We start from the raw sequence: 12,886 nt of genomic DNA, 5'->3' as shown, positions 1-12,886 counted from the left end.
GTAAAGTTACTGTGTTATTACAATGGGTATTGCTGGGAAATAACTAGAAGCTGGAAAATGTTTCCTTTATGGAAAAAAAAATCCCAAAGAAAGGCAATGCCAAAGCATGTTCAAACCATCACACAATTGCACTCATCTCACACACAGTAGCAAGGTAATGCTCAAAATTCTCCAAGCCAGGCTTCAACAGTACATGAACCGTGAACTTCCAGATGTTCAAGCTGGTTTTAGAAAAGGCAGAGGAACCAGAGATCAAATTGCCAACAATCACTGGATCATAGAAAAAGCAAGAGTTCCAGAAAAACATCTACTTCTGCTTTACTGACTTCGCCAAAGCCTTTGACTATGTGGATCACAACAAACTGTGGAAAATTCTTCAAGAGATTGGAATACCAGACCACTTGACCTCCCTCCTGAGAAAAGATATATGCAGGTCAAGAAGCAACAGTTAGAACCAGACATAGAGCAACAGACAGGTTCCAAATGGGGAAAGGAGTACGTCAAGGCTGTATAATGTCACCTGCTTATTTAATTTATATGCAGGTACATCATGCGAAATGCTGGGCTGGGTGAAGCACAAGCTGGAATCAAGACTGCTGGGAGAAATATCAATAACCTCAGATACACAGATGATACCACCCTTATAGCACAAACTGAAGAACTAAAGAACCTCTTGATGAAAGTTAAAGAGGAGAGTGAAAAAAGGTGGCTTAAAACTCTACATTCAGAAAACCAAGATCATGGCATCCAGTCCTATCATTTCATGGCCAATAGATGGGGAAACAATGGAAACAGTGACAAACTGTATTTTTTTGGGCTCCAAAATCACTGCAGATGGTGACTGCAGCCATGAAATTAAAAGATGTTTGCTCCTTGGAAGAAAAGCTATGACCAACCTAGACAGCATATTAAAAAGCAGAGATATACATTACTTTCCCAACAAAGGTCCATCTAGTCAAAGCTATGGTTTTTCCAGTAGTCATGTATGGATGTGAGAGCAAGACCATAAAGAAAGCTGAGCACTGAAGAACTGATGCTTTTGAACTGTGTTGTTGGAGAAAACTCTTGAGAGTCCCTTGGATTACAAGAAGATCCAACCAGTCCATCCTAAAGGATATCAGTCCTGAATATTCATTGGAAGGGCTGATGCTGAAACTCCAATCCTCTGGCCACCTAATGCGAAGAATTGACTCCTTGGAAAAGACCCTGATGCTGGAAAGGTTGAAGGCAGGAGGAGAAGGGGATGACAGAGAATGAGATGGTTGGATGGCATCACTGACTGGATGGACATGAGTTTGTGCAAGGTCCAGGAGTTGGTAAAGGACAGGGAAGCCTGGCACGCCGCCGTCCACAGGGTCTCAAAGAGTCAGGCACTACTAAGCGATTGAACTGAAGGAAAAAAATCATCGCGGTGAGATCTGACTAATTCTCAAACCCCACTGGTTTGTCTCAGAAAATTGAGATGAGAAGCAAGCACAGATTAGGTTTCAGCAAAGATGACGGCAGAAATGGACTGCTACAAAAAGCCTTCTGTAAATTTGGACAAACAGAATTTTGAGTAACTACCACCTTTGCTTCAAAGCCCCTTACCAGTACTCTAAATTACTTTTCTGATCCACGTTACTTGTGATCACATCTTGTTTAATTACCCTGCGTATAGTGTAGATGTGCTTTATCCTTCAGGGTAATGGGAAGTAACGGAGGAATCTGAATGCCTTGTTCCTTCCATTAGACTGCACCTTCGCTCCTCTCTAACTCGTGCTCGACACGGCATGCACCCACTGAGTCAGAATCTCCTAAATGCTCTTCACCACTGTGATCAAGCCTTTTCTTTCCATTAAACCAATCCTACAACGTATCTTCCTCCAGGAAGCCTCCACAAATAATGCAGGGGAAAAAAAAGGCGGTAGCAGCAAATTTCCACGGTTCCCTTCCCAAGACTACATCATTGAGGATTTCAATTCCTTTCCAATCCCACGATGTTCACAAGACCCTTTGCTAAAACAGTTATTAATCCTATTCATCTCTTCTTTAAATGTTCCCTTTCTTACTGCTTTTGACTGTTTATCTCACGGGAAGTGCACGAAGGGCAAAATATTTCATTATGTGGGGGGAAATTCCCTCTCCAGCACCGGAGACAAATTTAGGTAGATAAGGGCCTTCATTTACTCCTTCCTCATTTATTTACTGAGTGCTGGTCACACGCCAGGAGCCACAGAGGGGTAGGGGAACACTTGATGAAAAAGATAAAAGTTCTTGTTCTTGTGACTCTACATTCCAGTATGGGAGACAAGACAGTAAACACAAATAGGACAGTTAGGGAAAAGGAGAGCCACCGAGAGGGACAGCGAGCAAGGTGGGCAAAGCCAGCGGTGCCCTTAGCTAGGGTTCGCAGAAAACTCAAAGGAGGGATTATTCTAACAGACAAACAATACAGGAATGTGATTCCATTTTTAAAACAATATTTTGGCCAAACTGCATGTGGGATCTTAGTTCCCAGACCAGGGCTCAAACCTGCATAACCTGCACTGGAACTGCCAAGTCTCAACTGCTCAAATGACAGGGAGTCCCACCCTCACCAGCTTTCTCACTTTTCTGTCTAGAAGAGGTGGCGCCCGGCTGGGCCTGCCTCTGCCACTGGCTCCACCACTGGCTCCTTTGCAACTCTGGGGTTGAGAGTGTGCGCTTCCAAGCCATGATTCCATTTTTAAGTCTCCTTTATCCAACTAACTACAATTGATCCTCACTATTCACAGATTCTATGGTATTTGTGAATTCTCCCACTAAAATTCACTCGTAACCACCAAAATCAACGTTCCTAGTGCTTTTGAGGTCATTCTCAGTCTTATGCAGAGAAGCAAAGTATGACACACAAGTTCCCATTTAAGGTCAGGCAAGGTGACACTCCGCTTTTTTGTTTCAGTTCTCATACTGTAAACCAGAGTCCTTCTTACAGTCTTAACTTCAGTGCTGTGTCTTTCTTATTTTCTGTGTTTTGTTAATGATTTTGCTATTTAAATGGTCCCCAAGCATACTGCTGAAGTGCTGTTTCGTGTTCCCAAGTCCAAAAAAGGCTGCGACTTGCCTGCTGGAGAAAAACATTATGCCTGTGTTAGATACACTTCCTTCAGGCTTGAGTTTATATAAGGTGTTATGGCCATGAGTTCAATGTTAGTACATCAGTGATGTACACTAAATAAGGTCTTTAAGCCTTAAACAGAAACATACATGCATAAGGACGGGGATCAGCTCAGTTGATAAACATGTGACCAGAGGCTCACAGGAACCTAACCTGGTATTTCCCCTAGGAACAATGGCTCAATATGCACTAAGTCCGTGTTTTCAGTGACTTTTTATCACACTAACTACCGCAAATAATGAGAATTCACAGTAGATGGATGATGGCAGAGAAAGCTTCAGTGGGCCACCAGCCTCCTTCTTCTTTAATAGAGAAAATGGTCTGACAGGCAACAGCATGGAGCCAGAATCCAGTACGCTGCTGTTTTATCGTCGTTGCCTTTAATTTTAAGGTTGCCTCTTTCTAAAGCAAGTGATGCTGGTTCTCATTTAATGGTAGGAATGTATGGCTTTTTCAGTCACTGTTTTAAGTAAAAACCAAAAAAGTAGGCAACATGAAGAAAAGATTAAGAAATAACTTACAGTGGAATCTGAAAAAATGATAGAAATGAAATTATTTTCAAAACAGACTGACAGAAAACAAACTCATGATTATCAAAGAGGAAAATTAGGGGGAAGGGACAAATTAGGAGTTTGGGATTAACATATACACACTACTATATACAAAATGGGCTTCCCTGGTGGCTCAGCAGTAAAGAATAAGCCTGCAATGGTCCTGCAATGCCAGGAGCCGTAGGAGACAAGGGTTTGATCCCTAGATCAGGAAGATCCCCTGGAGAAGGAAATGGCAACACACTCCAGTATTCTTGCCTGGAGAATCCCATGGACAGAGGAGCCTGGCTACAGTCCATGGAATCACAAAAAAGTCGGATGCAACTTAGCGATCAAACAAATATATATTAATAAAATAGATGATCAACAAAGACCTACTGTATAGCACAGGGATTCTACTCAATATTCTGTAAAAACCTATATGGGAAAACAATCTGAAAAAGAATGGATTTATGTATGACTAAATCACCTTGCTTGTATACCTGAAACTAACACAATATTGGAAATCAACTGTACTCCAATATAAGATAAAAATTAAATTAAAAAAAAATTCAATGGGGAAGAAAGAGATGGTTCATTCAAAAGTAATAGTCTGCAAAAGTGAGTACAAGACAGTCCTTTGGGACTCAAGAATAAAGTATCAGAACTTTTATTTGTATTTTTAATCTTTAAAAAAAAATAAAGAAATTAAGCTCTAATATTTATGAACAACAACAACAACAAAAACAGAGACAGTAAATGGGTAAAGCAGAGGCATGAGGTACTCAAGGGTACCTGGTGTAAAAATGAATACATACAGAGAAACCTCAATTAAAACAGTCATGAGGCCAGAAGTGGGAGCCTTCACCCCTTACAAGAGAGCAGAGCCCAATGGGAAGACAGACTTCCTCTTCTCACCTGGCAAGAGCTCAGTCAATGAAAAGCCAATATACTTCAAACTCTTCATTCCTCCGATGGACTCTGTTTATTACAGCTCTGCCAACTTCCTTTTCTATAAAAGGGCTCTCTCCTGGTTGCAGGGATCTGCATGTGGTTGCAGACCTGCCCCCCATCCCAACCCACACCCCCTAAGGATTGCTGATTCTGAATAAATCTATTTTTTTGCTGGAAAACTAACCGACAGTCTATTTGTTTCAGGTCAACACAGGACACAGCAGAGATCAAGGTGATGGATGAACAACTGTTGGGAAATGCACATGGAGTAGAGTTTTGGCCTAGGAGTGAAATTATGTGGACATGGATAAATAATTTATCCTGTATAAACCTCAGTTTTCTTACCTGGAAAAGGAGACAGTATGAGAATGACAGCATCATCTCAATGATTTAATGAAATAATGTGTAAAGCAGCAGTGTTCAAAGTTTTTAGTCTTAGAATCCCTATAATGCTCTTACAAGTTATTGAGAGGGGATTTCCCTGGCAATCCAGTAGTTAGGACTCCACGCTTCCACCACAGGGGCCATGGATTTGATCCCTCGTCAGGGAACTAAGATCCTGCATGCCACACTGCAGGGCCAAAAGTAATAAAGAAGGAAAAAGAAAATATCTTTTAAGAAAAAGTTACTGAGAATTCTAAAGGGCTTTTGCTTATGTGGGTTACATCTATCACGATTCAGTATATTAGAAATTCAAGTTGAGACATTTAAAAAAACCCTTATTCATTAACTAACGTGAAGAACATGAACGTGAAGTCACTCAGTCGTGTCCGACTCTTTGCGACCCCATGGACTGTAGCCTACCAGGCTCCTCTGTCCATGGGATTTTCCAGGCAAGAACACTGGAGTGGGTTGCCATTTCATTCTCCAGAGGATCTTCCCAACACAGGGTTCAAACCTGGGTCTCCTACATTGGCAGGCAAATTCTTTACCACTGAGCCACCAAGAAGTCACAATAAACCCAACTAGCTAGCGAAGTATTTTTTAGATCAAACATGGCTCAGACGGTAGAGAATCTGCCCGCAATGCAGGAGACCGGGTTTGATTTCTGGGTCGGGAAGATCCCCTAGAGGAGGAAATGGCAACCCACTCCAGTCTTCTTGCCTGGAGAATTCCACGGACAGAGGAGCTTGGAGGGCTACAGTCCATGGGGTTGCAAAGAGTTGGACATGACTGAGTGACTAACACACACACTTTTCCAAACAAAAACACTTAGAAGAGTGGCACTGTTTTGCATATTTGTAAATCTCTTTAATATCTGGCTTCACAAAAGGCCTTTAGACTCTCTGCCTCTGCATTCAATCTGATGCAGTATCACATTCGACGTAGCCTCTGGGAAACTATACTGTGTACTCATGACAGAACAGAGTGAAGACAGGCCAATAACATCTTACTATTATTACCAGGAAGTTTTAATCTCATGGGCCATCTGAAAGTGTCTCCAAGACCTCCATAGGTACCTGGGGCACACTGAAACAAAGGGTTTAGAACAATGCCTGTCAAGAGGTAAATCCATAATAAACATTAATTCCCTATTCCTTTTATTCTCAGCCTCAATGTTGTTAGAACATGAATGCATTAGAGTGAGGCCTTCTTCAGTTCACTACAACTGTATAATATCTAGCTTGGTCATATAACTAACAGGCTCTATAATTAACTAGCTGTGTGATCTTCATAGCCAAGGACTCAATCTATGTTCAAATTCAAGGATCCATGGGCTTGAAAAGGGTAAAAAAAATTACACATCTGTTCTCTGACACTCAGTGTTCACTGCATTAATGACCAGAGGCAATAACCCACAAGTGTACCAGAGATGCTGGCCTCAACTGAAATCACAGGTGTTTTACATACAAAACAGACAACCAGCAAGAGCCTAACATACAGCACAGGGAAATACATTCAATATCTTGTAATACCTTATAATGGAAAAGAATCTGAAAAAGAACAGATTTATATACACATATAACAATCACTTTGCTGTACACCTGAAACTAACACAATACTGCAAATCAGCTATACTTCAAAAACAAATTCAATAAAAGAAATCACAGGTGATTAAATAGCATATTATGGTTACTACAGATATCTTGAAAAATTGTATATACTCAATCACTATTTCAAAATAAAGTAGTTATTATGTGTTAATAAAGCAGCACAGGTGACTTCCCAAGTGGTCCAGTGGTCAGCACTTCATCATCTAATGCAGAGGGGTGCAGGATGGATCCCTGGCTAGGGAACTAAGATCCCACGTCTCACCACCAAAAAAATAAAGCATAAAACAGAAGCAATATTGTAAAATACACAATAAAAACTTTCAATTTTTTTTAAAAGCACATATATTACAATAACAAATTTTGAAAACTATCTTGACAGCTGTATTCAATACAAGTGGCTTGTTTTCAATCTTTTATACCTGACTGTATGCAATTAAAAACCTTGTTCCAAGAAAGGGGCCAAAGGTGTTCATGCAAGCAAACAGGTGGGAACTATCTATTTTAAGCAGTTCACTAATTACCCTTTGAGACCAAGTTCCATCACTCCAGCTAGAGTCTACGGAACACGATGCCCGCGGTGAGGATGAACTGAAGACCCACAGCACACCTAAGTGCATTAACAAACCACTACAAGAATCCAGTTTGTTTTTACACTAACATTTCAGAATCTACAAAGTTAAATGCTTTTAGACTAACTAGGCCTAGCACAACAAAATTGCTGCAAAGTTAACCGTGAAGCAAATATTCCCCCAAAGCACCTTTTATCACATTATAAAAACATATAGGACAAATTCTAACAATAATGAACGATTTTGCAAAGACTCTGTCATCAACATAATTTGGGTCTATCGTTGAACAGACTGAAGCAATGTTTCGATGATCAGAAGACTAACCTGGACATGTATCACTAAGGTTTGCTTAACATCAAAGTCAAAGTGTTTGACCCTCATGTCCTAAAACAGAAAAAAATGAAAGAAAAAGGAAGAAAAAGAAAACAAGAAAAAGGGAGAAAGAAAAGCATTTTCCATAGCTGTGGGGCAGCCATTAATCCAACCAGCCAATTTTTCCCAATCACATTTAAGCAAGTCCATCTATTCCATGCCTGCTTTCTCAGCAGCATATCTCATTTTTTTTACTTGCAAAGATAAAGACAAACTTAAGGGTCTCACTTCATCTAACAGAACAAGGTAAAAGTCATACTAGAGTGAATGAGATGTTAAAACCTAATAGGGGAAAAAAAACTGCACTAAATTATAGAAATCAGGTTGGTGCCTTAGAATGTCACACCAACGCCAAGGACAAGCAGTTACTGAATGCATGCTCTCTACCCGTATACCTCTAGTCCCAAGGATGCAATACCATAACCTTCTGATTCACTGAACCAAAGGTTAAGTAATAAAATGTAGGAATGTTGAGGAAGCAGCGTACCCTGGGTGAAAGGCCAGATTATGGGATCCAGAGGTGGAAGGGGACTCGGAACAGGGGACACACAGAGGAGCGCAAAGTCCCAGAGGAGGGACTCTCAGTGTAAGGCACAAGAGGGAAGGGCAGCGTCTGCGTTAGAGGGTTGATGAGAGAAGCGATGAGAGATGTGCTTTATGAAAACATACTGAGCTGGATCTTAGAACCTTGAAAACTGGGCTCAGTTTAGACCTTACCGGGCTGGCCAAGGAAGGCTTCCCAGCAAGGAACTAGGATGATCACCATGTGTCTTGGGAATAAACAATGGACACTGATCCCATAAGCTCATCTGTCCTAACAGTGGGCCCTTTTGTCAAACCCAGATTCACCACAATCTACTGTGTTGGGAACTCTGGTCAATGTTATGTGGCAGCCTGGATGGGAGGGGAGTTTGGGGCAGAATGGATACATGTACGTACATGGTTGAGTCCCTTTGCTGTCCACCTGAAAACTATCACAAACACTGTTAATCACCTATACTCCAATTCAAAAAGTTTTGTGTGTGTGTGTTTTTTAAAGTATCCATTGTGTCTAGTGAAATAAATTTTCTAAATGATACTCTGGGGCAATTTCGCCGCTCCCTATACCTTTGAAATGCAATTCAATTTTCTTGACTGATGATAAAAATTAAAAAGAGAAAATACCACTCTTATTACTATAACTATGGAAATAAAACCCATGTTTTTAGGCTATGTTTGCCTTAACTATGCCGAAGTCAGAATACTTTTGGAGAGAGTTTCTCCTATTAAAATTAGAATTGATAATTTTTTCGTGAGAAGTATTGACTGCTGCTGCTGCTAAGTCGATTCAGTCGTGTCCGACTCTGTGCGACCCCAAGACGGCAGCCCACCAGGCTCCCCTGTCCCTGGGATTCTCCAAGCAAGAATACTGGAGTGGGTTGCCATTTCCTCCTCCAGTGCATGAAAGTGAAAAGTGAAAGTGAAGTCGCTCAGTCAAATCCGACTCTAGCGACCCCATGGACTGCAGCCTACCAGGCTCCTCCGTCCATGGGATTTTCCAGGCAAGAGTACTGGAGTGGGGTGCCATTGCCTTCTCCAGAAGTATTGACTAGGCACTGCTAAATATACTTTCATCTAGGAGTTAGTACCCAATTAACACAAAGAAATTAGCTCCATCCGACTTCCAGAATTATTGGCTACTTACTAACTGGCACCTGAAAGCTCATGACCAAATTATGAAGCAGAAGAAACAATAGCTACCTATTTCTGAACTACAGTCACAGAAGAGTGCAAGGATTCTAAAAGAAATTTAAAGGAAAAAGTTTTTGCAGAGGGAAAACAAGGATTCTTGTGCATATTATTGTCTACACACACATATAAATATATACACCAGGATCACCATCTCAAAGTAATAAATATCAAAGAGTTGGTTTGTTTCTTGTAACTGACTCAAGTCTTCCAAGTTGAAAAGCCCCTTAGAGATCTCTCTCTGAAACTGACAAAGCCGTCAGAAAACACAGAATAGGTTCAGAGACCTGCTGCTGCTGCTGCTAAGTCACAAGTCGTGTCCGACTCTGTGCGACCCCATAGACGGCAGCCCACCAGGCTCCCCCATCCCTGGGATTCTCCAGGCAAGAACACTGGAGTGGGTTGCCATTTCCTTCTCCAGGGTTCAGAGACCTAGTAACCACTAAAGTGAGGGGGTAAAAAAATGCGGGCGAGATGGTAGTGAAGCCGAAGACTTACAAATATGCCCAATGAACGACCCTGAAAGGAAGTGATAAAATTCTCAACTGTGTTTATACTAGGGAATCGCACCCAAGCCTAAAGCCACTTTAATCGCCCCACTAACGGCAGAAGTCTTTCCACAAGACCTAAGCAACTTGACTCCTCGATAAAAAGTGGAAAGACCAAGAGTTTTCACCTGTGTTAAAGCCCCGCTCAACCACCGTTTCGGATCGAAAACTAACACGAAAGCAACCTCCTGCACATCCTGCGGGCCCTTCCAACACCGCTGTTCGGAACGCCCAAGTGCCCAGCACAGGACCTGTCACTCTGTTCCTAGTAAAATGTCCTTGTTTTATCCCACGGCGGAATGGGGACTCAGAAGGCAGTCGGAGACCCTCTCCACTCACGCTCGGGTAGAGGACCACAGTTAGCACCAGCAGCCCCGGGGGCCAGCCACCCCCGCTCCCATACCACACACTTCCTGCCGCTTCCATCACCTCCACACCACAGCTTGAGTCTCCTGACCAGTTCACAACTGCTACGGGGATCCCAGTGCCTGGGAGGAGTTGGGAGAGGATGGCTCCCTAGCCCCCCGTCCCAACAACCCCACACAAACTCTTCACTTGGAGCTTCAGGGAGAACCTAAGAGCAAAGGCAGGAAGCATTGGGGCAGCCCGCCGACTTCGCGTTCCATGGGCCTCGGCCGGTTACAAAGTACTGAATGAAGCTACACGGGCACGAGCGGGCCGGTGGATGGGGGGATAGTGGGCGTGAGCACCGCGGCAGGGCGCCCCAAATGAAGCAGAGCGAGCTCCGTCGCTTTGCATGTTTCTACGCTGCAAAGCGCTGCAGACTTGGGAGTCGGGGGGGCGGGATGGCCAGTCCGGAAACCAACTGCACTTTTAGCCACTCGGACTCCCCAAACTCAGAATGACTTCCCCCCATGAGGCTCCCGGAGCCGGCTCCAGCTCGCACCGCTTCCAAGAAAGAATGGGGCCCGAGCCGAGCCTTGGCGGCGCCCCGGCGGGTAGCGGGAGCCGGAGCCCGGTCCCGGGCAGGCGCGCACCGAGTGACCGTGTGTCCGCCGCCCAACTCTGCACCCGGCAGGGCCGCTCCCCTGAACTTGGCGGCGGCGGCGGGGACGGGGTGGGGCGAGTACTCACCAACCCCATACTTCTGCCTCTTGGTCGGGATCCAGCGGGCCATGGCGGCGACCTCGCCCCGCGGCGGCGGCTGCGGCGGCTACAGCTCCCAGGGCTCCGACCGCCAACGCGCCGCGCACCGGCGCGCCCCGGGCCCTTCCGCCATGTTCCGGGAAACTTCGCTCGGCCCCGCGCGCCGTCTCCCCGCCGCGCCGCCAGCTATACACTCCGGCTCCCACCGCGAGCCGCGGTCACCTGCTGCGCCCGGCGGCCACGCCGCCGTGCGCGCCCCTCCCGGCGCCGCCTCGGCCCCTCCCGCTGGCCGCGCCCTCTGCCCGCCAAGGCCGCCTCCGCGCCACAATCCACGGGCGCCGGCCAGCCAAGGTCTCCGCGCTCTCCCGGGCCCAGGCCGGCTCCGCCTTGCACACTTCCCGGGAGCAGTTTCCCAGCACAGACTTGGGTACGGCTTTTTTTTTTTTTTTTTTTTAATCCTTTTACTGTTCGGCTTTTTCCCCTCGCCGTCCCCAACCGGGCTAAACCCTGGAGCCTGGATCCCCGGCGGCGGGGTGTCGAGAGGGCTGCGCTGGAGGGGTCGGGCACCCGCAGGCGGAGCAAGCGGGAGTGGATGCGGAGTCCTTTCTCACCGCGCGCTGCGGAGCATCTGGGGGAACTAGGATGAGTGCATAGTATCTAAGATAAGTTGGTTGTAGCCGTCCGGGCTCTCGCAGTGCCAGGCACTCAACCGGCGCTCGATAAATATTTGTTGAATGAATGAGCAGTTGACTACCACGTTCACCCCCTAGAGCTTTCGCTGACACCACGAGAGCCGGAAGCCGAACTCCGAGGCAAATGTGATCTCCTGTGGCCACGGTTCATAGCCTTCAAAGCAGGAACATTTGTCTTCTGGTAAATAGAGAACTAATGCGAAGGAGCCGGGCTCCTTAGAAGTATCAAGTAGTTTCTTAGGGGGGCCTCTTAGCGAGAATTATGTAGCGAGTTCTGACTTGGAAATCTTATGTCCCCGAGAAACACCTGGGCTCCTCCCCAGCTGAAGAGACTCAGACCCAGCTGAAGAAATTCAGACCTTCATGGTCCACGGGAAAGCCCGCCCCAAAGACCTCCCTTTTTCAGCAGCCCAAAGAGCGTTCCTGCGGGGAAGGGGACGAGGCACATCCGAATCTTTCTTGTTCACTAGGTGCGTTGTTCAGACAAAGAGTCAAACGCAGGGACTGCACAGTTGAACGGCCCTGAGCTGTTGGCGTCCTCTGAAACTCTCCTCCTGGAACTCACTTCCATCTGGAGAGACCTCAAGAATGAAGATTGGATCCGAGTCCCAGGTGGGTGTGGGGCTCCTTGCTACCTCACCCATAGAAGTAAAATCTCAGAGTAAATGACCAGCTGATTCGGGTTCACCATCTGAGAAAAAACCTCTTGAAATTGCTTTGTTCTCGAAGCCTATGAAGATTTTCTTGCCGATTTCGAACGTGAAAGGAAAATGAAATAAACACGTAATAAAAGCAAAACTTCACTGAAAACGGTGCATTTTAACTTTGGTAACTTTTTACAAAGTCAGATCTGAATTTTTTTTTTAAAGGTCTTGTTAATGGTGGGTAACTCTACGTATTTATTCATCAAGTGTAATAATAATCTAAGAAATCTAGTCACTTTAGACTTAACATCCAGAAGGGATTCCATCATCTGTCCCCCAGATTTCTTTTCCTCTGCTAATGACATCATGATTAACCTAACTTCCCAGGTTAGGTAATTTTTTTTCTTTTCACAAATATTTATTGGTTGCCTAGTAGGTGTCAAGCACTGTTCAAAGAATTGGAGCACAGCAGTGAATAAAATAAAATCCCTACCCTCATAGAGCTTAGTGTCTAACAGAAGTGGGTAAGGCAAATTTAAGCCAAATGAGGCTAAACCTGTATAGAAAACTCCAGAGTAAGGAGGACAGGATGAGGGAGGTAGGGATGCT

At 44.8% G+C, this 12,886-nt stretch overlaps 2 protein-coding genes across 4 annotated transcripts in view; one reads left to right on the top strand and one right to left on the bottom strand.

Moving 5' to 3' along the window:
• The window catches only part of DOCK5 (dedicator of cytokinesis 5), a 283,905-nt gene extending 272,883 nt beyond the window's left edge, over positions 1-11,022 (bottom strand). For both annotated transcript variants that reach the window (XM_061425870.1, XM_061425871.1), the window contains exon 1: positions 10,930-11,022. In XM_061425870.1, coding sequence (XP_061281854.1) covers positions 10,930-10,972 — 43 coding nt within the window. In that variant the 5' untranslated portion in view covers positions 10,973-11,022. The remainder of the gene's footprint in view (positions 1-10,929) is intronic.
• On the top strand, positions 9,622-12,443 carry LOC133252888 (basic proline-rich protein-like). Of its 2 annotated transcripts, XM_061425877.1 has the most exons (3): positions 9,622-11,368; positions 11,712-11,814; positions 12,104-12,443. In XM_061425877.1, exons 1-2 carry the CDS (start codon positions 10,710-10,712, stop codon positions 11,761-11,763), a joined length of 711 nt encoding a protein of 236 aa, XP_061281861.1. In that variant the 5' UTR covers positions 9,622-10,709; the 3' UTR covers positions 11,764-11,814; positions 12,104-12,443. The 2 variants fall into 2 exon arrangements, with proteins under 2 accessions (XP_061281861.1, XP_061281862.1); XM_061425878.1 differs by lacking the exon at positions 11,712-11,814 and having other exon boundaries at positions 9,734-11,368.
• The last annotated feature ends 443 nt before the right edge of the window (positions 12,444-12,886 follow it).

The sequence above is a fragment of the Bos javanicus genome, chromosome 8 (assembly GCF_032452875.1).
Source record: "Bos javanicus breed banteng chromosome 8, ARS-OSU_banteng_1.0, whole genome shotgun sequence".
Taxonomy (NCBI): Eukaryota; Metazoa; Chordata; class Mammalia; order Artiodactyla; family Bovidae; genus Bos; species Bos javanicus.
This window is presented reverse-complemented; position numbering and strand designations above follow the sequence as displayed.